General features: G+C 40.8%; 2 protein-coding genes and 1 pseudogene across 2 annotated transcripts in view; all 3 read right to left on the bottom strand.

Annotated features, from left to right (window-relative positions):
* Positions 1-731: 731 nt before the first annotated feature.
* Positions 732-2,354, bottom strand: LOC138010104 (E3 ubiquitin-protein ligase TRIM71-like). The gene has a single exon (XM_068857060.1). The coding sequence runs from the start codon at positions 2,352-2,354 to the stop codon at positions 732-734; it is 1,623 nt and encodes a 540-aa protein (XP_068713161.1).
* Positions 2,355-13,234: 10,880 nt separating this feature from the next.
* On the bottom strand, positions 13,235-14,044 carry LOC138010105 (uncharacterized; annotated as a pseudogene).
* Positions 14,045-20,700: 6,656 nt separating this feature from the next.
* The window catches only part of LOC138010686 (E3 ubiquitin-protein ligase TRIM45-like), a 2,849-nt gene continuing 514 nt past the window's right edge, over positions 20,701-23,035 (bottom strand). Inside the window, exons 1-2 of the mRNA XM_068857659.1 lie at positions 22,367-23,035; positions 20,701-21,183 (exon numbers count right to left, since the gene is read on the bottom strand). The exon at positions 22,367-23,035 is cut by the window's right edge and continues 514 nt beyond it. Of these exons, the coding sequence (XP_068713760.1) occupies positions 21,144-21,183; positions 22,367-23,035 (709 nt within the window). The 3' untranslated portion in view covers positions 20,701-21,143. The remainder of the gene's footprint in view (positions 21,184-22,366) is intronic.

Genomic DNA, 23,035 nt, shown 5'->3' on the forward strand with positions numbered 1-23,035 from the left:
CGGCTACAAAATCAAGTGAAGCTATGATCTTCGCAGTTATGAAAGCAATTTTTTCAACCACGTTGAAGTCCTGAATTTTTCAGGCTTCTCTGCGCAATTGTAAAAATTGCGTTCATAACTGCGAAGATCATAGCTTCACTTCATTTCTTATCCGCAGTTCATATATGATTCATTTTATATACCATTTCATCATCAAACGTATTGTTATGTAAAAAGGGTAAATACTCGCTTCTGTACACTACAAAAAAAAACCGGTTTTTTATCACTGAAACTATTATTAAGAAAATGTTGAATTAAGGAATAAAGAAGTTGTTCTTAAAAGTAATTTAAAAGTAAATTATTTTCTTAATCAAATTAAAGCTACTAAGATAACTGTGAAGGAATACACTACAATCAGTCATGGCTCAGCTCATGTCAACCATGCCAGAACTCACTGGACAATATAATTCATCCCGCTAAAAATACATGTTTTCAAGTAGATTTCTTAGAATAGGATGAATTTCAACTCAAAAGAATCAGTTATGCCTTCTCTTCCCTTTTACAGAAATCAATCCCAGGAACAAAGCGGTACAATAATTATTCGTTATAAGTGAAATGCTTCAAAAATACAAAAACAGTTCACGAGATTACAAGCAAACCAGATAGAAAAAAAGGGGTCCATGAAACCCTAAAATCAAACTTCCTTTACATAAATGTTACTTGGGTCTTAGCAAGTGTCTGCTCAAGGTTCTTCAAATGAATATTTGAATGCGATGATTCCCACGGTCAGATACCACAATTTGGCCATTACTGAGGAGCGCTACTGATGATGGACCCTGAAACTGTCCTAAGTTGCTGCCCCGTTTTCCAAATTGATCCACAAACTTGCCATTCACTTCAAAGACTTGCACTCTACTATTACGATAATCACAGACAAGTAGATGACCTGATTTAGTCACTAACAAAGAACAGGGCCAGTGAAACTCTCGATTCCTCGTCCCTGCAAACTGATACTTATAGTCCCCCTCCCGGGTGAATACTTTCACACTGTGATCACTCCAGTGTTGTGCACAGTCTGACACAATGAGATAATCACCAGACTGAACACAATGAAGAGGATGACTAAGACAACTGGGTCCACCTATCTTTCTTAGAAGCTTTCCATCAGGGGAAAAGAACTGAATGAAATGGCCAGCCACAATAATATTGCCATTGGAATCCAGTGATAAACCACGTGTAGTGTAGCCAAGCTGGCTATCAAGGCTTCCATCCCCACCAATCATACTAATGTACCTCCCTTCTTCGTTAAAAATTTGGATTCGATCGTTCCCGCTGTCTAAAACATAAATATTTTCATCTTCACCAAAAGCTATTCCTTTAGGGTTTTCAAACTGTCCCTTGTCGCTACCCTGACGACCAAAGGATCTCAGAAAATTGCCCTTGCAGTCAAATATCTGCACCTTGTGATAGGAAGTGACTGCGATTTCGTCCCTGGAATTTACTGCTACCCCCCAAGGATACTCAAACATTCCATCTTTCGAGCCTTTTTTTCCAAAAGATAAAATAGGTTTGACATTAAAAGATTTAATTAAAACGGAAAAAGGGCTACCACGAATATGTTGCCCGTTTACCTCAACTGACAAATTACATTTACCTACAAATGTAGAAGAATAGCTGATTTTGTAGGTCCCATCTTTGTTATAAGCATCAACAAGGAATGGGGTTATGCATTCTTGCCCTCGCTGGTCCCTCAACTCTACCGTTATATTGTCATTATTATTGTAACATCGTTCTCCAGCCGCGTTCCTTGTCGTTAAATTGAATTGAGCTTCACGCCCAACAGTTCCTTCATTAAGTCCTTTGCCGTTGGCAAAAGATTCGCCTGCATCAGTTGTGCTGCGAAACTTCAAAAGACCAATGCTTCCGCCGATGATTGTCTTCAGGATCTTGTTATTTTCCATGAAAACTAATTCAAACAGGCTTGCAGGGTCGAGCTTATATGGCTGCAACTGTCCCACCCGTTCTAGAATGGTTTGCAATGGCTTCTTTAGCTGAACCACCTCAACGTCTGTGCTTTGTGTCAAAAGTTTCTCAGCTTTTTCCAGCGCAGATTCGATCATATTCATTTCCTGCTGAATCGCTATTTTCTTGGTCGTTAGACTGTCCAGCGATTTCTTGGTTTCGTTTTCCACTGCTTCCTTGATATTTTGCCTTTCCTCTTGAAGTCTCCTCATTAAGTTATTAACAAAACCATCGACGTCTCTTAGCATGTCCTCGCTTCGTTGAACAAGCTGAGCGTAGTCCTCGTCAATTTGAGCGACCATGTTCAACACTGCCTGCAAATTGTCTCTTGGCGTTTGAATTGAACCTGCCATCTCGATCTTTTGAGCTTCGGCTTCCACTTGGGTTAATGTCACCTTGTGTCCTGCGTGATCCAAGGTGACACAAGTTTGGCAAAGTGAGTTTTCGGGACAAATCTTGCAGAATAACTTGAGCTGTTCTTTCTCGTGCCCAATTCCTAGAGCAAAACACGGGTCGTTTCAGTACTATCTCAGAGTCTTTTCCTTGAAAATCCTTTACGGCCAAAACGCTGTGATCTTTGAAGCCTGGCAACACTCTTCACAATAAAACTTGCAATTCTTGAAGCAATACGAGGTTTGAGAGCTTTTTTTGTCAGAGTTTCCGCATGTTACTTGCGTCTTGTCATATTCTTTAATAGCTAGGGCATCGATTAAGCTGCGAAAAAAAAATCTTGTGGGAAGATCTTTAAATCAAATGTGGTGTAGTCAGAAGTAAAGAGACACACACTCTTCCATTGCTTTTTATGTAGTGTCCTTTATTCACTGAACGATTATCTTATATTGTAATACAAAGATTATTTTACTTCTACTCGGTAACAGTACTTTCACGTCATGAAATAGCGTGCAGTAGTTTCACATAAGGTGACCATAACACGTGTCCTTGTCAGTATAGGTAATCACTTGATTTCGAGTGCAATTTGGAATATATGATCTTTTGCAATTTTTTTCAAAGACCACAAACTGCACTCACCCGTAATCAATGCACTGCATCCTTCCCGGGCAATGTTTAAGGAACGATCAAAGAATACAATCAGAGAATTACAAGTCGAACTCAATACTGTTCATGTACGCAAAATATACATTCATTTACGTCAACGGGTGAAACTGTGCGGCAAATATACGTTCATTAATTATATTAGCACTTTTATGAACTTCATTAACGGGAACAAACTTTCAATAACGCTATTTGCATATGTAAAGCATCAATGGATGAATAATTGCACTTTTGGACAATCAAAGATAACAAATATACTTCCAATCTCGCGCAATGGTTAATCATTAACACTAATAGAAAATCGGTTGCATAGTATGACAATCAAAAATTTGCCTAACGCGATTCCTTCCTTGCTCCACATGCAATGTTCAGAAACGGACTGTATGATGGTGGTTTTTTGAGGTCAGAATTAGGACCTGGAAAGGCAGGACTGTTGTAAGCTGGTGCGCCGTTAGAAATGAAAATCTCGTGTTCATTTGGGTCGAGATTTAGCCTTGTCTGTGTCCGAAAACATTCAATCTTTGTTCAGTCATTCCACCAAGAAATGCCGAATGAAAAAGGAGTCCATTGATGGGTGAAATGGCCAGTGCTACAGTAATATTGCTCTCTCGCTTACCACATACAGTACTTGTCGATATGCCCTCTCTCCCATCCTTGCTCGTCCGTGACTTCTTGCTGTTCAAGTATTGTATCCACACTGTTCTACAAATATACTATTATTCACTGCAGCATAGCGCAGGAACCATTTGGCACAGTCGACTCTTTTCTACAGGACATCAGGACGGTTTCGTTCTGCTGGAAGTGGCCTTGCCAATTTTACACAAAACAACATACCTTCAAGTATTCTTGCTACTGTGCGGTCAAGGATTGCCGTTTTTCTTGGAAGACGTTGTCTCAATTCTTGATTTATCTATGCTACAAGCAGTTGCAAAAAGGTTGAGACACTAAATCGAAAATTCACTTCTTCCTCCTAAAAACCCTCTTCCAGTTCATAGGAAAACTCCCAACGACCCTCCCTCGCCTTCCCCCTTTTTCAATGTTAATACCCTTTAGTTTGAATGCCAAGTGCAGATGGAAACAACTTTGGCTGGGGGAAAAGGATGGGGGGGGGGGGGGGGAAGCGGGTTTGGGAATGCGCTGACTTGAATGACACGCAGTGTTCGTTTACTAACAGTACCGTTATTGAAAGTTCGTTGGCGTTATTGAAGTTTGTGGAAGTGCTAATGAACGTATATTTACCGTATAGTTTCAACTGTTGACGTAAATGAATGTATATTTTGCGTAAATGGACAGCAAAAGGTGTAATATACAAAATTATCCAAGTCTTGGTTGACTTGCCTACTCGTCCTGACCTAGTGGTAACGACCTCTTCGTTTTGAGTGGCTTACTCGTCAACATGACCAGAAGGCTTATTGTTTTCACAAGCATCAGAAACTGTCACAGCGGACCCACTGGAGTCATTGGATTCAATTGTTTCAGTGCCAACCTCCTCAGTATGACCAGTGACATACTCATTCGGCGCATGCCTTAAGTATTTGGCATTGCAAACTAGAGTGATACCTGTATCGACGTACACTGGACTGAACGTGTGTGACGAAACCCGCGCCACAAAAGAAGGTTTATTGTTTTCACAAGCATCAGAAACTGTCACAGCGGACCCACTGGAGTCATTGGATTCAATTGTTTCAGTGCCAACCTCCTCAGCATGACCAGTGACATACTCATTTGGCGCATGCCTTAAGTATTTGGCATTGCAAACTAGAGTGATACCTGTATCGACGTTCACTGGACTGAAGGTGTGTGACGAAACCCGCGCCACAACAGTGAGTCCTTTTCAACGCAAAACACCACGCATAAGTAAACTCAAGAAAACACGTAATACCAAACTAATACCTCAAGCACTTATTGAAATTACACTAAAAAAATCACAAGAATTTTTAAAATAATTAATGGTTGTCGTACGTACCAGTTCCACTAAATAAACAAGACGAGTTTATTCTTCAAAGGTCTAAGACTAAGTTAACCACAGAATACAGAGCGAATTCTAACTACATATTTACAAGTTCTATCTTACAAAATTACAAGTTATAGTTAATTGTTCTCTTTTCATTTTACCTTGTGTAGAGCAAACAGTAGTTCCTCGTCCTTTCCTTAATCCAGAACGTTCCAAAACCTTCACAACTCTTACCCGTCCCACAACAAAACTCCAGTTACTCCAACTTAGTTACTTAATTTCCCCCAACTTGTCAAAATTCCCCGGTCTGCAACGGTTCTCTTGTTTTACGTTTCTGCTCTGAGGTTACTGCGTCTGCTCTTTGAAAAGATTACGGTCACCAAGTCTTTTATCATTGGCGTTCCGTTCTTTGGTTCTGTAGCAGTGCAACTTGCTTCCCACGACAAATGACTCTTTAACATGAATCCCAGGATCGCCTCTGCAGAAGACTTTTGCTTCCCCCGACAAATGACTCTTTCCCGTGAATTTTAAGGTCGCCTCTGATGAAGACTTCAGTAGTGTCAACTGTGCTGTTTGAAAGTCTCTCTCTTACCCGCATAAACACACACCACACCCAGAAACACTTTCAGCAATTCTTTTAAACCCTCTGATTTCAAAATCCTTTGCCAACGCAAGGTGTCTAGTGATTCAAACAATCATTTTAAGAGTCTTGTATTTAACAGCTATTTCTGCTTACTATTTCTACGGCTTTAGAAATATGTACTAATTTTCAACGTTTCCCGATTAGAAATAAAAACTTTACAGAGTTGGTTATGTAATGAGTAACAAGTTACGAACTACAACAAAAAGAGTTACGTAAATCGCGTCCTGCAGTATAAATACTTAAACAAAAGAAATTCGCATCGTAGAAGGAAATTACTATTGATTACAGGTGTAATTATGCATTCCATGACAACGTGTCTAGCGCTTTGGTCTCAATGATCACTTGCTTCGCCGAGGAGAACTTCGAGTCCAATTTGTTTGGCTTCATGTTGGAACAATGTAGGATATCACCAACTCTAAAATCATGCGGAGCTGCATGTTGCTTGACGTCGTCAAAGGCGCTTGATACAAGTTGCAGTTTGACCGATGGTCGCGATCGAGTGCCGACGCTGCTGTATTTGAGTTAGACTCAATGTGCGAATTTCGTTTTTTGAATTTCGATTTTCGTTTTCGCACGAATTTCGTGATTGAACAATAGCATAGTAGGCGATTTCCCGCTAAATGGTTGTGGACTTACTCTCTAGAGCATGAGAATTTTAGATAACTCCTCTTGCCAGGACTTACCTTCAGAGATCACCGCTCGGAAATTTGTCTTCAGATATTGGTGAAATCGTTTTAACTTCCCGTTTCTCCGTGCATAGTATGGTAACACGCGAACGTGCTTTATTCCACACGACTTAAGGAAACCTTCGAGCTCTTCGCTTACAAATTGCTTTCCATTGTCAGAAACGATTTCTTCTGGAAACTCGAATCTGGCGAATATGTCAGTTAACGCCTTAATGACTTCGTGCAAAGTGAGTTCTTTCAAAAACACACGCTTCGGGATAAGAAGAATAGTAATCGATGTGCGTCAATATGCCTTTGCCATCGATTGCACCAACGAGATCCACTAGCACTGCTTTTCACCCAAGGGCGTCGAGGTAAAGGTGTCGTCTGAAGCGGCGTGTACTTATTCAGCGGCTGATTCAGCACGCAAGCTTGAAAATTTTTGATCATTGCTTGTGCTCCTTCGTCCATGCCGGTGTCCTATCGAATTTGGACTCTCCGATACAAATCCGCTAGCTGATTTGGACCCCTGGGACACTAAATCCGTTAGCAGGTTTAGTCCCCCTTCGCGGTTTTGGACCTCCTCATTACAGCTTATTAATTGTTAATTTTCTAATAAGGAGAAAAAGTCAAGTCAGACTTAGAGTGCTACTGTGACGAAAATGGAAGCTTTTTAAACCGAGATTTTTGGCCTGAAGTTAGTGTTTAGACTTGAAACTTGAAGAAAAAATGAAATTGAGACCAACCTGACGAAGCAGTTCCCTTAAAATGGCTGTCCAAAACTGTGTAAAATGGATCCGCCATTACAGAAACAAGAACTACTCGAGCCAACGAATTTTGTTCAGCGGCTTTCCTTCGTGAAAGGAAGCGGCTTTTCATCGTTTCCCTTTCTTGTTGCAAAGGCGATCAAAAGCCCCTCAGTGTGATCGTGATGTCTTCCTTTTGTTCTTCTTCTTCCATCTCTACGGAAGACGGACGTGGTTTAAGTTCCGACGAGAACAACGACATTTTAGAGGACAATGAAACTAGTTTCATCCCTTCTGATGAAGAATTGGAGCCAATCGTGACCATGAAAGAGGCCGCCGCATACTAGCAAAGCGTGGCTCTTGAGGAAGAAAGGGAGGTCGAGCTTGAAAGACGCTTTACTGGCGAATTAGACATCTGCACATGGGAGGCATAATTCCGTTTGCTTTTTTATGTATTCGAATTGTAGTGAGTTAGCCCCGTAGTGCTTTAGTTCAATCTGCTCCCAGTATCCTGACATAATTCGAACTTGTTTCAATTACATGTACTTGTACCTGATTACTGGGTTGCCAAACCCAGTCGGAATCTGCGTTTCATTTCGTCGTTTTTTAATATTTTTTCCGTGTCGGTAAAAGTCTTGCCTGTCACTCCCCTGCTAAGTGGAGTCTTTTTGCATAGAATCTTCTTCGCGTATTTTGTTAGGTTTGAGGGGGTTGGGATAATGCGTAGATTTCTCTGGTGCACACAGGAGAACATTTAATTAACCTGCAATGGCGTCCAAAGTCATTGTAACGTGAAAAGCGTTTTAATGCATCTTTAAACAAAATATATCATTATGGAGCTGAAGAATGGAACGTCAATTTGGATGAAAAAGACAGGCGGTGAAAGATAAATATCTGGAATCTTTAAAGCGACGGGTAATGGTCTTCGACAACAATCTTTCGCCCGTCGAGCCGAAATCAAGGTGAGCTGTATTTCTAATATTTTGCCAAGCCAAGTGTGGTGTTATGTACAACACTGAAACCAAATGGAAAATTCTCTGGTAACTTATGGGTTCAACAAAGACAGAGAAGGAATCGAACACCTTAAGTGGATCCGTGGTCTCTGTTGTCTGGCTATTTGTATTATTTGTACTCAACTCTACACAGTCTTCCGGTAACAATTGGAAATTTCATTGACTCTTGTTAACCTTCAATGGCGTCGAAAGTGATTGTAACGCGAATGGCGTTTTATTGGGCCTTTAAACAAAATATACCCTCATGGAGCTCAAGAATGGAACGTCAATTGGATGAACAAGACAGGCGGTGAAAGATAAAGATCTGGAATCTTTAAAGCGACGAGTAATGGTCTTCGAAAACAATTTCGTTTTTCGCCGTTGGATATCAAGTGAGCTTTGTTTCTAATATTTTACTAACTTGGTATTATATACAACACTGAAATCAAATGGCAATTTTTTTTATGGATTTAACAAATATTGAAGGAATCGAATGCCTTGAATGCATCACAGTGTTTACTGAAGTCGCATCTAAGTTGTCTGGCAATTTACATTTATTTTGTACTCAACTCTGCACAGTCTTAAGGTTAAAGAAATAAAAAAAAAATGGTAATGTGACAGTGAAGAATTATTTGAAAGAAAGCTTGTTGTCTTTTTTGTGCTTCATTATTTATGGTCAAGGTTCTTCCAAACAGGGTCTGATGTGAACTGTCACCAGAGACCGTGAGACGGAAAACACCTTGAGAAGTCTGTGTTACAATTTTCTGGCTACTTATAGTTTTGTTTATCTATACTCAACTCTGCACAGTCTTCAGGTAAAAAGCAATTTGAAATTCGACTAATTCTTGTCAGTCAAGAATTATTTGAAAGAAAGCTTGTTGTCCATTTTTTGCTTCATTATTGAAAGAAATGGTTCTTCAGTGAAGGGATTGATCAACATTGTTCCAGGTAAGAGTCCGGTCACAGGTCAATAACCCTACGCGGATAACGCGGCAAAAAGAGATTATCTTAGATCCTCTTTGACGACAGTTGAGTCGAAGTACCCAAACAGTGTAACAATCTTGGCAGGTGATTTTAACAAACTTGACTTTACATCAACCGCAAAATCCTTCCAGCTAAAGCCCATTATAGACTTTCCAACAAGGGGTGCAAATACTCTAGACCAGATTTTTACCAACATAGCCGAGTATTACTCTTCTCCTCTTAGTGCGCCTCCATTCGGTTTGTCGGATCATCTTACGGTGACGGTGAGCCCTGGGATTCGTGAGAAGCTTTCAAAACCCAAACTAAAGGTCATTAAAACTAGGGATAAGCGGCCTAGCAAAATAGCAAGTGTCGGCCGTTTTCTGCTGCAGGTGCCTTGGTCCGACCTGTTCCTCCCCGATCAGTCGTGCGAGGATAAGTTGAGTATCCTAACAGAGATAGTCAACTATGGGCTTGATACTATTATGCCTGAACGCTCCGTAAGGGTACACGAAACTGATCGTCCTTGGATGAACTCTCAGTTGAAAGCTCTTATTGCTCGTCGACAAAAAGCGTTAGCAACGAACAATGTGCCACTGTTCAAGATATTACGAAATAAGGTCAATCGCGAACGGAAGCGTTGCCGCAGGATTTACTATGAGAATAAAGTTAAAGGCCTGCGTGACACCAAACCACGTGATTGGTGGCGAGAAGCAAAACAGCTTTGTGGTACTGCTAAGGCAACTGGTCGTGATCTGAAAACCACATCCATCCAAATTTGGTGTTTGACGACAATGTTCTGAGCGAAAATATAAATGAGGCGTTTGTTAGCGTAATGCAAGGATATTCACCCCTATCAGAGAATATCCTGGTGGCCTCGGAGGACGATGAGCCTTTATCTGTCACAGAAGCAACTGTTGCAGAGAAAACTGAGGGCGGTGAGCACTTCACGTGCTGGGGGACCAGACAATCTTCCCAACTGGGTTTTGAAAGAATACGCAGATATCCTAGCCTTTCCGATCGCCGATATTTTAAACACCTCTTTCCTGGAATGCAGAGTTCCTCGTGTGTGGAAACTTGCTGATGTTCCACCTCTACCCAAGGTCCCTACGATCTCTGACTTTATTAAAGATCTAAGGCCAATTTCCCTGACGTCCACTCTGTCAAAGGTTGCTGAAGGCATCGTCATCGAAAAGAAATTGAAACCAACAATATTGTCATCTATTGACCCTGGTCAATTTGGTTTCATCCCAGGATCTTCAACCACCTTTGCTCTTATATCGATGCTCTACCACTGGCTGCGTGCTACGGACGGGAATGGCTCAACTGTTAGAACTGTTCTCCTAGACTATAGGAAAGCATTTGATTTGGTAGATCACACTTGTTCAGCCTTGGGGTTAAGCCAACTACCGTCAATTGGATCATTGACTTCCTAAGGAATAGGCAACAAAGGGTCAAACTTAACAACAACTGCTATTCCAGCTGGCTAAATGTTCCTGCCGGAGTTCCTCAAGGCACGCGTTTAGGCCCTTGGCTGTTTTTGGTAATTATTAACGACCTAAAGTTACCGGGGGAGTCGTTCTCCATGTGGAAATTTGCAGACGACACGACTGTTTCGGAGGTGGTGCCAAGTTCTGGGGAAAGTTCTTTACAGGAAGCTGTCAATCACATTTCCAGCTGGTCTCACAGTAATCTCTTCCAATTAAACCCGACCAAGTGCAAAGAGTTAGTTGTTTCTTTTAAGAAAACGCCACCATCCTATGGCCCGATTAAGATATACGGCGTGCAGTTTGAGAGGGTATCTTCTGCTAAAGTCCTAGGGGTTACGAGCAGTAATGACTTGAAATGGAACGATCACGAGGATACTATCATCTCAAAAGCCGCACGTCGATTGTATCTTTTGAGTCAGCTAAAGAGAGCCGGCATAAGTCCCGATGACCTGTTAGCTTTTTATTATTATAGTGTCATTAGATCAGCCCTAGAATTTTCATGTCAGCTATTCCATCGTAGTCTCCCGAAATATTTGTCTGATGACATCGAACGTATTCAGAGGCGCGCCATGCGAATAATCTTTCATAGTTTATCGTACTGTGAGGCGATTGATAAGGCCAGAATTCCAACACTTTCAGAGAGACGTGAGTCATTATCTATTAAATTATTTGAAGATATTTTAGGTAATGAACACCACAAACTGGCTAACCTGCTACCTCCTATGGCCAGTTCCCACGCTCGGCGTTTGAGAAATAAGAGACGTTTTATATATATATATATATGATTTATATATATATATATGTATATATATATATATATATATATATGGAACATACGGAAGCTAAAAGGGGCATCTTTGTTTGTTTTTCGAAATTAAGAGAATTTCAGACTGAAATTGGAGTTTTTGTGGGGAATATACGCTAATTTCTAAGGACACTGAAGACTCGCTGAGCTCCACATTTCAAAACCACGTTTTAATGTTTACTTCTTAGAAACGTTCTCCGCAATACAATAAAAACGAAACAGAACATAGCCACAGTTCCATGATAGTAGTCACACAACGTTCTCATTTGCTTGTTTTCGCAAAAATGTTTTCAATGTTGTGTTTTTTTATCGTGCGATTGGCTTCGATCCCTTGACGTCCGAATAGAATTGACTAGCAAGTTCCCGTGCGACTCTGGCTTTACTACAAACCGTTTTTAGTAAAGACAGACAACAACATGATATCAACAAGAACAAACAAGTATATGAGAACGTTGCGTTACTGCGTGACGATCATTGTGGAACTGCGATTCTGATTTTTTTTTTCCTCAAGAAGTAAACATTCTCGAGGGTCCTGCTCCTTTTGGTAAAAATTTATTTGCGGGCTTCATTTGCATTGATCACATTGCTGGCCTTGTCGTAGAGAACTACAGTAAATCGCTCCAGAAGTTTGAAGATGGAAACATCCTTGTCCAGCTGGTAATAAGGGTGATCTTGCAGGAACTTAAATGCCTCGATCACGTCAGGGAATGACTTCCATGTGTCCCAGGCGGACTTCTTACCCTTGCCAAACAAACAGGAGGTCGTGTCGCATCCACTGAATGAATGAAACATAGGGAGTTCCCGACACGTTTCAGGGCCAAGAAATGCGCAGGTGGCATTCACATTGATGTATTGGACATATTTCCCCATGCCCAAACAAATCCAGATGGCTGTAGACGGATACAAAGCGTTCAAGTCATGAAAAATCCTTATCATTATGACAACAACATCCGCATGGACTGTGGGGACAAAAACCTGACTGCATCCTTTGTTCAGCGCATGTTGAACATGTACAGAAATTCTTGTGTCGGCTTCCTCGTGGTCACACGTCTGTATATCGGTAGAACCTCTGCTTGAGACTACAGATTCGTCTGAGGTGATGTTTACTTCCTTGTTCTCGGGAAACTGGAAGTTTGAAACTCTGCTTTTCAGGAGGGCAAAGAGTTCTTTCTTGTTGGTATTGTCTTGAAGAAATGCTTTCCAGTTTGGAGGAATCTTGGTGTCACCTGTTACCTTTCTTCTCGGACCTTTACCTATCTTCTCTCTTTTTGAATCCTTGACACTGTTCGCCTTATACGTATCCCAAACAATGTCCACTCGTTTACTTGATTGGACATGATTCAGAATGAATGGGATAAAGACGTTTTCAGCATAGCTATCAAAGGTGGAAACAGTTGTGTATGGACGGTCGTGAACAACAGCTGCTCCATCAAAGATCTTACAATCGTAGAGTGGGGGTGTATCCAGCTGCTTTGTACTGGCAGGCTTAACACATGTCAAGAGGTCTGACTTCTTTCCGAATCTTAGGTCTCGGAGAGAGATGGTGGGTAGGGCTGGTTTTCGTGCATAAAAAGTTCGTCTAGGTATCCGCTTCGATGCTGGGTGGCAATGTACAAACGGCCTGAAAAGGTTGCAATCGCTTCTCAGTGCGCTTACTTTCTGCTTTGACTTTGTTTTTGGCTTAGGCATTTCTCGTTTAAACAGGGGCATTGAATTTTTCTTGATGGTATCATGAATCGATACAGTTCTATCTTCGATCACTGCCTTTAAAAAATTCTTGTACTGATTCTGGCCCACACTCTCGATAGACTTCGATGCATTTACAACCTCTTCTGATGTGCAATCTCCAGTTGCAATGTTCACAAACTCTTCCAAGTCTCCTTGAAACGGATTTCCTAATGCTTTCATCGCGTCTGCCAGTTTTAGTACCTGCGCCTGGTATGTCTTCTGTGCAGAAATGCTACTTTCATGGTGGTGGACGACTGGTCAGCATTGGGGTGATTTTCAGCCAGGTACTGAGCCTGAAACTCTCCCAGAAAGCGAGCAAATTCCGGACCAGGGATCATCCATCTTTGAAATGCTGTTGGGCTTTCGGTTAAGCCCACTGCACCACCAGAACCTTTCACGATGGCGTTGTTTTGCTCGTGAGCTTGATCAATTCGTATCATGGAAAATGGCTTCTTTGTCTTAGCTACAACCTAGTATTTCTGCACGTCTTCTTTGACTGCTGGTGACAAGGATTTCATGTCCCTGATGTGCACTGGAAGCCATCGTGCATAATTAGTATGATCCAAGGAGTGAAACCATGGAACGAGGGCGTCAAGTTTTTCAACATAGAGTAGAAAATTTCCTTCACGAAGGGATCTAATGAAAATGAGTATGAGGACTTCCAACCTGAGAATCATGTCCCAAAAATGAAAAGTGGAGCTCTTTTCACTTGTGGAGGACTTCCACTGCTCAAAAGATTCTTCATCATACACAAGGCCGGGACTCTGTAGAAATGCCTCCCTTTGGAGCTTATGGAGAGCTAAAACAGTTACTTGGTGAGCATGCCTTGTTCTTGTTAAATGGTTCACTTTTAAGAATGACTCTGCTGTACCAGAAGATGCAATCCCAACTTCTGCCAATGATGATGTCTATCCTGAATCTTCCAGGAGGTCACCGCAAACACTCCATAGAGCCATTTCGATATGCAGTCCGCCAAACTCTCCATGGACAAGGGCCAGTTCCATTGAACAAATTTTGCAATTGCAAACAAAGGCTGGTCAATTGCAGTGATAGGAATTTGCCCTGGATTTAGGTACGCCGTTGCCTTTCGTTGCATCTCCATTCCATGTTTGACCATTGCCAATAAAACAGGGGCAGCAGTCCAGAAATTATTGACGACATAGGCGGTGGCCTGTTCATGGATCCGTGGTAGCCTGACCAAGTAATTGTTGGATTGCGTTCAGCGCTCTTGATGGAGGCAGAAATAAATGATAACACATTAACACAAAATACGCGCCATGCTTTCTTGTTGGATGAAGTAAGCCACATCCGGGGTCTTTTATTTTTAGAAGTCACAGGACACCCAGTGTAGAGTAACATGAGATCACTCCTAACAGTAATGATGTCATTACTTCCAACTTCCTTGTCTACAGTAGCAAGTGCATGCTGAGCCCAACAATCTTCCTGTGCCACTGCTTCCTGTAAGTTTCCGGGAAAAGCTTCTGTATACGCCGCTTTTGATACAGCGAGATCCGTTGTTTTAACGCCAACTGCAGGAACGGTTGTACAGCTCTCTGGAAGCTGTATATTCCTTTCCGATCCTTGAGGAAGTGTTATTGGAGGCCTTTACTGAAAGCCAGCTACCGAGCTGCTTGGGAACTGAAAGAGACTAATCCTTGTACCGTGATAGGATCCCTGTGCTGTAGTTGAAGAAAGATTGTAATCTATATTATCAAGGGCTCCAACAGTAAAAAGACCACAGTCCAAGTTTAGGGGACAAACCACTCCATCTTGTTAAAACCGACTGCATACAAAAGTGCCTAAACCACTCATCAAATCATCCACTCTGTCGTACGAGACGCTTATCCCCAGTTGATAGAGCTGGTTTATGATCTTCTTGCTTCTGGTATTTACGTGTATACTCAGGCCAACGTAAAGTGGCAATGGGGGCACCCTTTCCAGTGAATGTCGGTTGCTGGAAATTGAAGAGGATTTTTTCTTGGAGTTGAAAACAATTAGTTGTGATATTGTCAGTGTTGCTTGTGACTCTATTGCGCTTCCTTGTGCTATATTGGACCCGTTCAACAGCATTGATATTAACACCTTTAGAGAAGAGAGAACTGATGCATTTTGGCAATTACTGGGGAAACTCCCATCAAAGTGGAATCCAGGTTCGTTAAACAATTCGTATCTCACAATCCTTGCTGCTCTCGCCAAAATTAGAGCGTCGGATTCATAATCATGTTTCCATAACTCTTCCCTAAGCAAGGACGCCATTCCTTTATTGAAAACTAGCAGAACATTCTTCCCGTCGCTTTGTTCCTGAAGTTTGCCAGGGAATTGCTTTAGGATGAGCATTTTAGACGGGTCTTGTTAACTTCTTTCTCACTTCCAAAATCTTGTAGCTGGTTCATGTAGAGTTGATGTAGTTCTGTCAGGGTCAATATGTACTTTCCATCGTCTACGCAGCTCGCCATGCATGAATGAAATTAACTCTACGAAAGCCCTAGCCTCATTCTTCTTATCTTCCTCACCTGACTGGCAATCTTGACTTTGAGGAAGAAATGCCCTGTGACGATTAGTTAGATTTGTCTTACACTTTTTTGTGGTATTTTGCCTCGATTGCGATCATATCTCTTAACAAAGCTGAATCTTGGAGGTCGGTGGCCATTTTTTGCACTTTTTCATCAACTTCTAGTGTCAACCTCGTGAAGGTCGCCACTTTCCTCGCAAAATAAACAAAACGCCTTGCTCAAAAACTGCCTCTTAACTCTGGTCGAAGTTTTGTCTTGATTAACATCACTTTTCCTTTTGTTTCTTGCAAGTTCAATTTTTGAAATGGAAAACTTCAAATGACAAGATTTATGCCAGGATGTTCGAGATTCTGCTAACAATTCAGCCGTAACTTCTAGCCCAAGCATCAATTTCCTTAAATTGTTTTACGTTCTGCAGAAAAGCCGTGTACACTTGTTCACAATCTTTGTGAGGACTATCTACAGGGCATTTCGATGGGTCTCCTTTACGGCTACCACAAATAATGCATGCAGAAGAGTTGTTCTGATAACACAACTTATCACCTAGATTATCTCTCTCCCTGTAATGTCGGCAATACCTTCCAACTCAAATGGACCCATCGGATGACCGTTTTTTATTTGTTGTCCAAATTGTGCACGTCTAAAGCAACAGGTTTAGACAAAATATCAGCTAAACTATCTCACTTATGTGCTGAATTAATTGCGGAATGTTTATGCGCAATTTTCAACTGCACTATCTCAACAGATATTTTTCTCGATGACAGGAAATGCGCAAAATTAATACCGCTTTTTAAAAAAGGAGAGCGTAGAGACGTAAAAAACTACCGCCCGATATCAATCATACCTGTCGTCACAAACGTTTTCGAGAGGATTGTGTATAATCTGGTTTGTAATTTTTTAGTTAAAAATAATTTTCTTCCCAATGGTCAATCCGGTCTCCGGAATCCTCACTCCACAGCTACTGCTCTTCTGGAGGCCATTAAGAATTGGGCCTATAATATTGATCGTGGCTATGTGAATGCAGTGGCTTTTCTAGAACTCACGAAAGCAACGGTGGGAGAACTCGCCTTCCACCTATGTGGCCCGGGTTCGATTCCTGCTCCCGGCGTCATACGTGGGTTGAGTTTCTTGTTGGTTCTCTCCTTGCTCCGAGAGGTTTTTCTCAAGTTACTCCGGTTTTCTCCTCTCCTCAAAAACCAACACTGCCAAATTCCAATTCGATCTGGAATGCATGGACACATGAACGAGCTCCTGAGCGCTCTTAAGGTGTTCCGTAGGTAAACAAATTCCATTTCCATTTCCCAAGAATTTGACACCGTAGATCATACGATCCTGCTGTCAAAACGTGGCACACATGACATTGGGAAAGCCGCATGTAATTAATTTGGATCTTATCTAAGTGATCGAAATCAAAAATGGTACGTAAATGGCCATGTTTCTAATAACCTTGTACTACTCTGTGGTTTTCCACGGGGGACTATACTGGGTCCTCTGTTGTTTCTCATTTACATAAATGATTTACCAAACTTCCCTGGGCATTCCCGTCCTCGTATGTTTGCTGAAGATACTCACTTCCCGGGGGGGGACTCCCATATGAAAACAGACGGGGATGCTCGTCGGAAATTTTGAATTTAACCCCTAAAGGAGACCAATCTAGGCGTGGCTTAAGCAAATTTTGACCCCTAAAAGAGACCGTTTAAAAAGACAAAAATACGACACGCAATGAGTTTTAATGATAAAAAGGCATAATCATCGAATGCTTTTATCTAAAAAGAAAATTTAAAAGGAAATTTGACTTCTGTTTCTCTTCGCGTAATTCTGTGTTACTTCACAGAACACTAAACGAGACCTTGGTGGCATAAAATTGGCGTTTTGCCCGGAACACCCTAAGCGAGACCAAAATCCAAAATTTACACCCCTTCATATGGGAGTCCCCCCCCCCCCCCCGGGACTCACTTAACGTTTGTAAGTTCAAACATAGATGACATCGCCTATTCTTGGTTTCTACGTGACGTCATCAAAATTAAAAAATAAGGATTTGTCAATCGTTTTTAGATTTTAGTTTAGTTAGTTATTAGAACAGCCTAAGACTTATCTTTTTCACAAATCTTCAGTTTGATAGGGTTTTGCGTGTCGTGATAAGGCAAGGTTGATTTTGTAAGCTTTTGCGTGACATAATATTAAAAGGGCGGCTGAGAATGCTGTCACGTAGGTTATAAAGTGACTTATCCGCTGCGATTTTGGAATCCGGACAGTCCTTGTATGGGACAAAGTACTCATATAGATGTTTATGAGCCCTCAGAAGACGACTACAGGTTCTTTATATCAACCCTCGAGGACATATGTTTTTGTTAGCTTCCGACCGCCATATTTGTGCCCCACAGAGGGACACAAACATGGCGTCTACATACAAAGCCTTATAAATTTGAGAAAAACATTTCTTCGAATATCTCCAGCACGAAACATCGCACAGACCTGAACCTTTGCGAGACTGTTTGAATATTCATCTTCTTTTATCTCTTTGAAAACCTGCAATTATTTAAATCAAGACCTTGCAAGCGTAAGTAAATGGCTGATAGCCAAATTCACTCTAAATCAAAATAAGACTGAGTTTGTCATGTTAATTGGCTCAAGATAGAGACAATCGATAGGGTCCCCATTCCGCAGGTCATCAGACAAAATTATTTGGTGTTCACATTGACCAAAATCTAACATGGAATGTGCACATCAAAGAGATAACGAAACAGATGGCCTCCTGTATTGGAGCCTTGAAACGTACAAGACATCTTGTCCCCACTTCAACTTTAGTTACTACCTTTAACTCCCTGGGCCAACCATATTTCAACTACTGCTGTGTCGCCTGGGACAATTGCGACGTAACGCTTGCTACTAAGCTTCAAAAGCTACAAAATCGAGCGGCAAGGGTCCTAATCGTCTCTAGCTATGACGCTGATGCCGATTGTTTACTTGAACGTCTTGATTAGAAAAAACTCGAACTCGAACTCGAACTCAACGCAAATTATATAAAGCTGTCACTGTGTACAAATCATTGAATGGCCTTACTCCAGACTCCGTGGGAGCACTGTTCCCTGGCCTTGACAGTGTAGCCAACTATTCTTTGAGCGACACCGTGGGCAAACTGGCTATTCCAAATCCCCGCACAAACTATCTAAAAAGTAGTTTTAGCTACAGCGTGCGGTGCTTTGGAATAGTCTACCGGTCTGGCTGCGGCAAGCTAATTCTCGTAGGCAATTTAGGCCTGGTTGCCGTAAAACGTTTAGTTAATTTGTCATTAATTAATTAATTACTTAATGATATAGCACCGCTCTCTGGAAAGCAGGTTTTGCATTGTTATCTTCGATAATTAGTACTATCAATAGCTTGTAGTCAAGAGTTTCAGATTTTAAATTTGTATTGTTATCCATTTATTACAATATTGTGTTTAGCATCCTGATGAGACTTCCGTGAGTAAATAAATAAATTAATTTGATTAAATAAAAAATATTCAGCTCCCAGCAACTCGGTCAGGATTTGCGCCCGAAAATATTGTAATCGTTAAAGGAATAAACGAGTTAAAATCATCTTTCTATGCTATATTATCTCACTGTTAGTTAGAATATACTAGCCATATCGTGGCTCGGTAAATATCCATCACCAACCACCTTCACTGCCGTGAACAGTTTATTAAATAGTATATACCTCATAAGTGAATAGTACTCTCCGTGTCCGCTGATTGGCTAACTCGGAGGTGGTTATCCAAGTACTATTCACTTCCGCTTCCGTGAATAATTATCAATTATTAGTTATAATGCTAAATACTTGGTTACATTTACACTTTCCAGTCCCGTTTACTTGTGGCTGTTTCCGCTTACGTAACGTCATACACCACAAGCCTTTTTGGGCGATAAACGCCGGGCCAAGCTCATGAGAACAAACCACACAAATTACGTCACAATCATCACGTTGAACTGCTGACGTCGCGAACTGGGAATTGACCTCTATTCTTTCGCCCAAAATTGGTATTCCTCCAGTTTAAAATACAAACTAACTGTGTGAAAATAATAACTTAGCTAATTTAATTTTCTATTCTATTCCGGCTCGTGTTTTCTTAACGTTTTCAGACCAATAATTCGGGCCAACTTTTCAAGCTGCTAATTCCGGCGATAATTCATTTTTCCTTTTATTCCGCATTCATTCAAAAAGTGGTTGGTTGTTAATCATAGTTCACTAATTTGATTCAAAATTCTTTCACGTTTCTTTAGATTTTTCAGGCCAACAATGATTCCTTTATCACAACACCCTGGAGAAACCGTTCGTTACTCCCTTCATTCGCATAAACCCCAGGACTTGCGAAAACGCCATTTGTATGGGGTTGGAGGTATTTGGCTGCGATGGCTTCGTTCCCAGTGTCTTTATATCTCCCAACCCCACCAAAATGAAAGACCCTGGGAACCAGGATGCTTAAACCTAACTTTTCCGTTACAAGGCATTTTGAAGTCGAGGACACTAATCAGAAAGGGGCAAAGTCACCATGAAATTGTTACCATATGGCATATTCTTAAATTTCAGTGTAAACTGGTCAGTTTGAGAATATCTTCTCTACAGATACCAGCAAGTGGGCAGGTTCAAACAACACAGGAAAATTAAGAAAAAGAACTGTTTAAGTCTATAAACGATCAGTACTTCGTCAAGAGCGCAAACACATCAGAAATTGATTAACTTTGGAGTAGTGTTGAATCTCTCGTTATCTTCCTTGTTATTTGTTAATAGTCGACATACATAAATTTGGAGCGCGATTTTTATTATGTGAATATGCGTACGTATCTTAGAGGTCTATGGTTGTGTACTTCGTGCTCAGAAGAAAACGTGTTGTGGAAGAGGTCTTTGTCCTAACTCTCCAATCACGTTTTTCAGAGCCATCCCCGCTTGACATCAATAAGGTGTTAAGGAAGGCTTTCATCGAAAGGGTTGTAGCTTAGGCTTAAACGAACTCTGTAATAAGCTTTCAATTTCACAAATGTGAAACTCGTATTTCAATAACCTCCTCTTCCAATAAAATTAAATCTTACAGGGACATATATTGTCCACAACCCTACTTTAAGCCACCCAACACCTTAAACCCCAACCAAGGAAACAACAGAGACCACTTAAGTAGACAAACATATTCACATGAGACCTTTATTTCCATTTTTTCCATTTCTTTTAAACTTACCTTTAAAGGTTCGCAGCACTTGTATGTCATTATAAAGATGAAATAATCACTAACGCTACCATACTGCATCTGCACATTACATGCATGCTGATCATCAAACATATTGTTAAGTACAAAGGGTAAATATTTGCTTATGAACACTACAATATACAAAACGGAAAAACTGAAACTTACAACGTTGTATTTACAATTTGCTGTCATGCAAGCAATTATTCCAAAAATGTTGAATGTAAACGATAAAGAAGTTGTTCTTAAAGTGAATTGCATTATTTTCTTAATGAAATAAAACCCGTAGTAAGACAACTACTAAGGAAAACATTAAAATCAGCCATGGCTCAGTTCATGTTAACAATACCAGAACTCACTGGGCAATATAATTCATCCTGCTAAGAATACATCTTTTCTTAGAGGTAGAATTCTTGGAAGAAGATGAATTTCAATGCAAAAGAAAAAAAAAGAAAAAAAATCAGTTATTCCTTCTCTTCCCTTTTACAGAAATCAATCCCAGGAAAAAAGCGGTACAATATTCATTATACAAGTCAAATGCTTGAAAATTACAGAAACAGTTCAACAGATTACAAGCAAATCAGACAAAAAAAGGGTTCATGAAATCTTAAAATCAAACTTCCTTTAGGTGATTGTTACGTGACTTTTAGTAAGTGTCTGCAAAAGTTTTATCAAACATTTGAATGCGATTATTCTTTAAGTCAGATACAACAATTTGGCAATTACTGAGGAACGCTACTGATAATGGATTCTTAAACTCTCCTAAGTTGCTGCCCTCTTTTCCAAACTTACCAACAAACTTTCCATTCAGTTCAAAGACTTGAACTCTATGATTCCATTCATCACAGACAAGTACATGACCTGATTTAGTCACCGACAAAAAACAGGGATTTTTGAACTCTCCATTCCCCGTCCCTTCTTTGCCAAACTTAGACTTATAACCTCCCTCGAGGTTAAATACTTTCACACTGTTATCACCACAGTCTGACACAATGAGATAATCACCAGACTGAACACAATGAACAGGATCACTAAGAGAACTGGGTCCACCTATCTTTCTTAGAAACTTTCCATAAGGGGAAAAGATCTTAATGAATTTGTTACATTTATCAACCACAATAATATTGCCATTGGAATCCAGTGATAAACCCCAAGGACACTTTAGCTTGCTATCTAGGCTTCCTTCTCCACCAAACATACTCAAATACCTTCCCTCCTCATTAAAAATTTGGATTCGATGGTTCCAGTTGTCTGCAACATAGATATTTCCATCTTTACCAAAAGCTATTCCCCTAGGGTATTGAAACTGTCCCTCGCCGCTACCCTGTCGACCAAAGGATCTCAGAAAATAACCCAATCTGCAGTCGAATATCTGCACCTTATGATCGGAAGTGACTGCGATTTCATCCCTGGAATTTATTGCTAGCCCCCAAGGATTCATAAACATTCCGTCATTCGAGCCTGGTTTTCCAAAAGATAAAAAAGGTTTGATATTGAAAGATTTAAATAAAACGGAAAAAAAAGGGCTACCGCAAATATGTTGCCCGTTTACCAAAACTGACAAATTGCATTTGCCTACAAATGTAGAGGAATACCTGATTTTGTAGGTCCCGTTTTTCTTATAATCATCAACAAGAAATGTGGTTATGCATTCTTGCCCTTGCTCGTCTCTCAACTCTACCGTTATATTGTCATTCTTATTATAACATTCTTCTCCAGCCGCATTCATTGTCGTTAAATGGAATTGAGCTTCACGCCCAACACTCCCTTCATAAAGTCCTTTGCCTATGGCATAAGATTGGCCTGCATTAGTTGTGCTGCGAAATTTCAAAAGGCCAATGCCTCCGCCGTTGATTGTCTCCAGGATCTTGTTATTTTCCTCGAAAACTAATTCAAAGAGGCTTGCAGGGTCGCGCTCAACTAACTCCAATTGTCCCACCCGTTCTAGAATGGTTTGCAATGGCTTCTTTAACTGATCCACATCGGTGTCTGTGCTTTGTGTTAAGAGTTTCTCAGCTTTTTCCGGCGCTGATTCGAACTCCTCCATTTCCTGCTGAATCGCTGTTTTTTTAGTTGTTAGACTTTCCAGCGATTTCTTGGTTTCGTTTTCCACTGCTGCCTTCATCTTTTGCCTTTCCTCTTGAAGTCTCCTCATTAAGTTATCAACAAAGACATCGACGTCTCTTAGCATGTCTTCGCTTCGTGGAACAAGCTGATCGTAGTCCTCGTCAATTTGAGTGACCATCTTCACCATTGCCTGAAAG

The sequence above is a fragment of the Montipora foliosa genome, chromosome 7 (assembly GCF_036669935.1).
Source record: "Montipora foliosa isolate CH-2021 chromosome 7, ASM3666993v2, whole genome shotgun sequence".
NCBI classification, from domain to species: Eukaryota; Metazoa; Cnidaria; class Anthozoa; order Scleractinia; family Acroporidae; genus Montipora; species Montipora foliosa.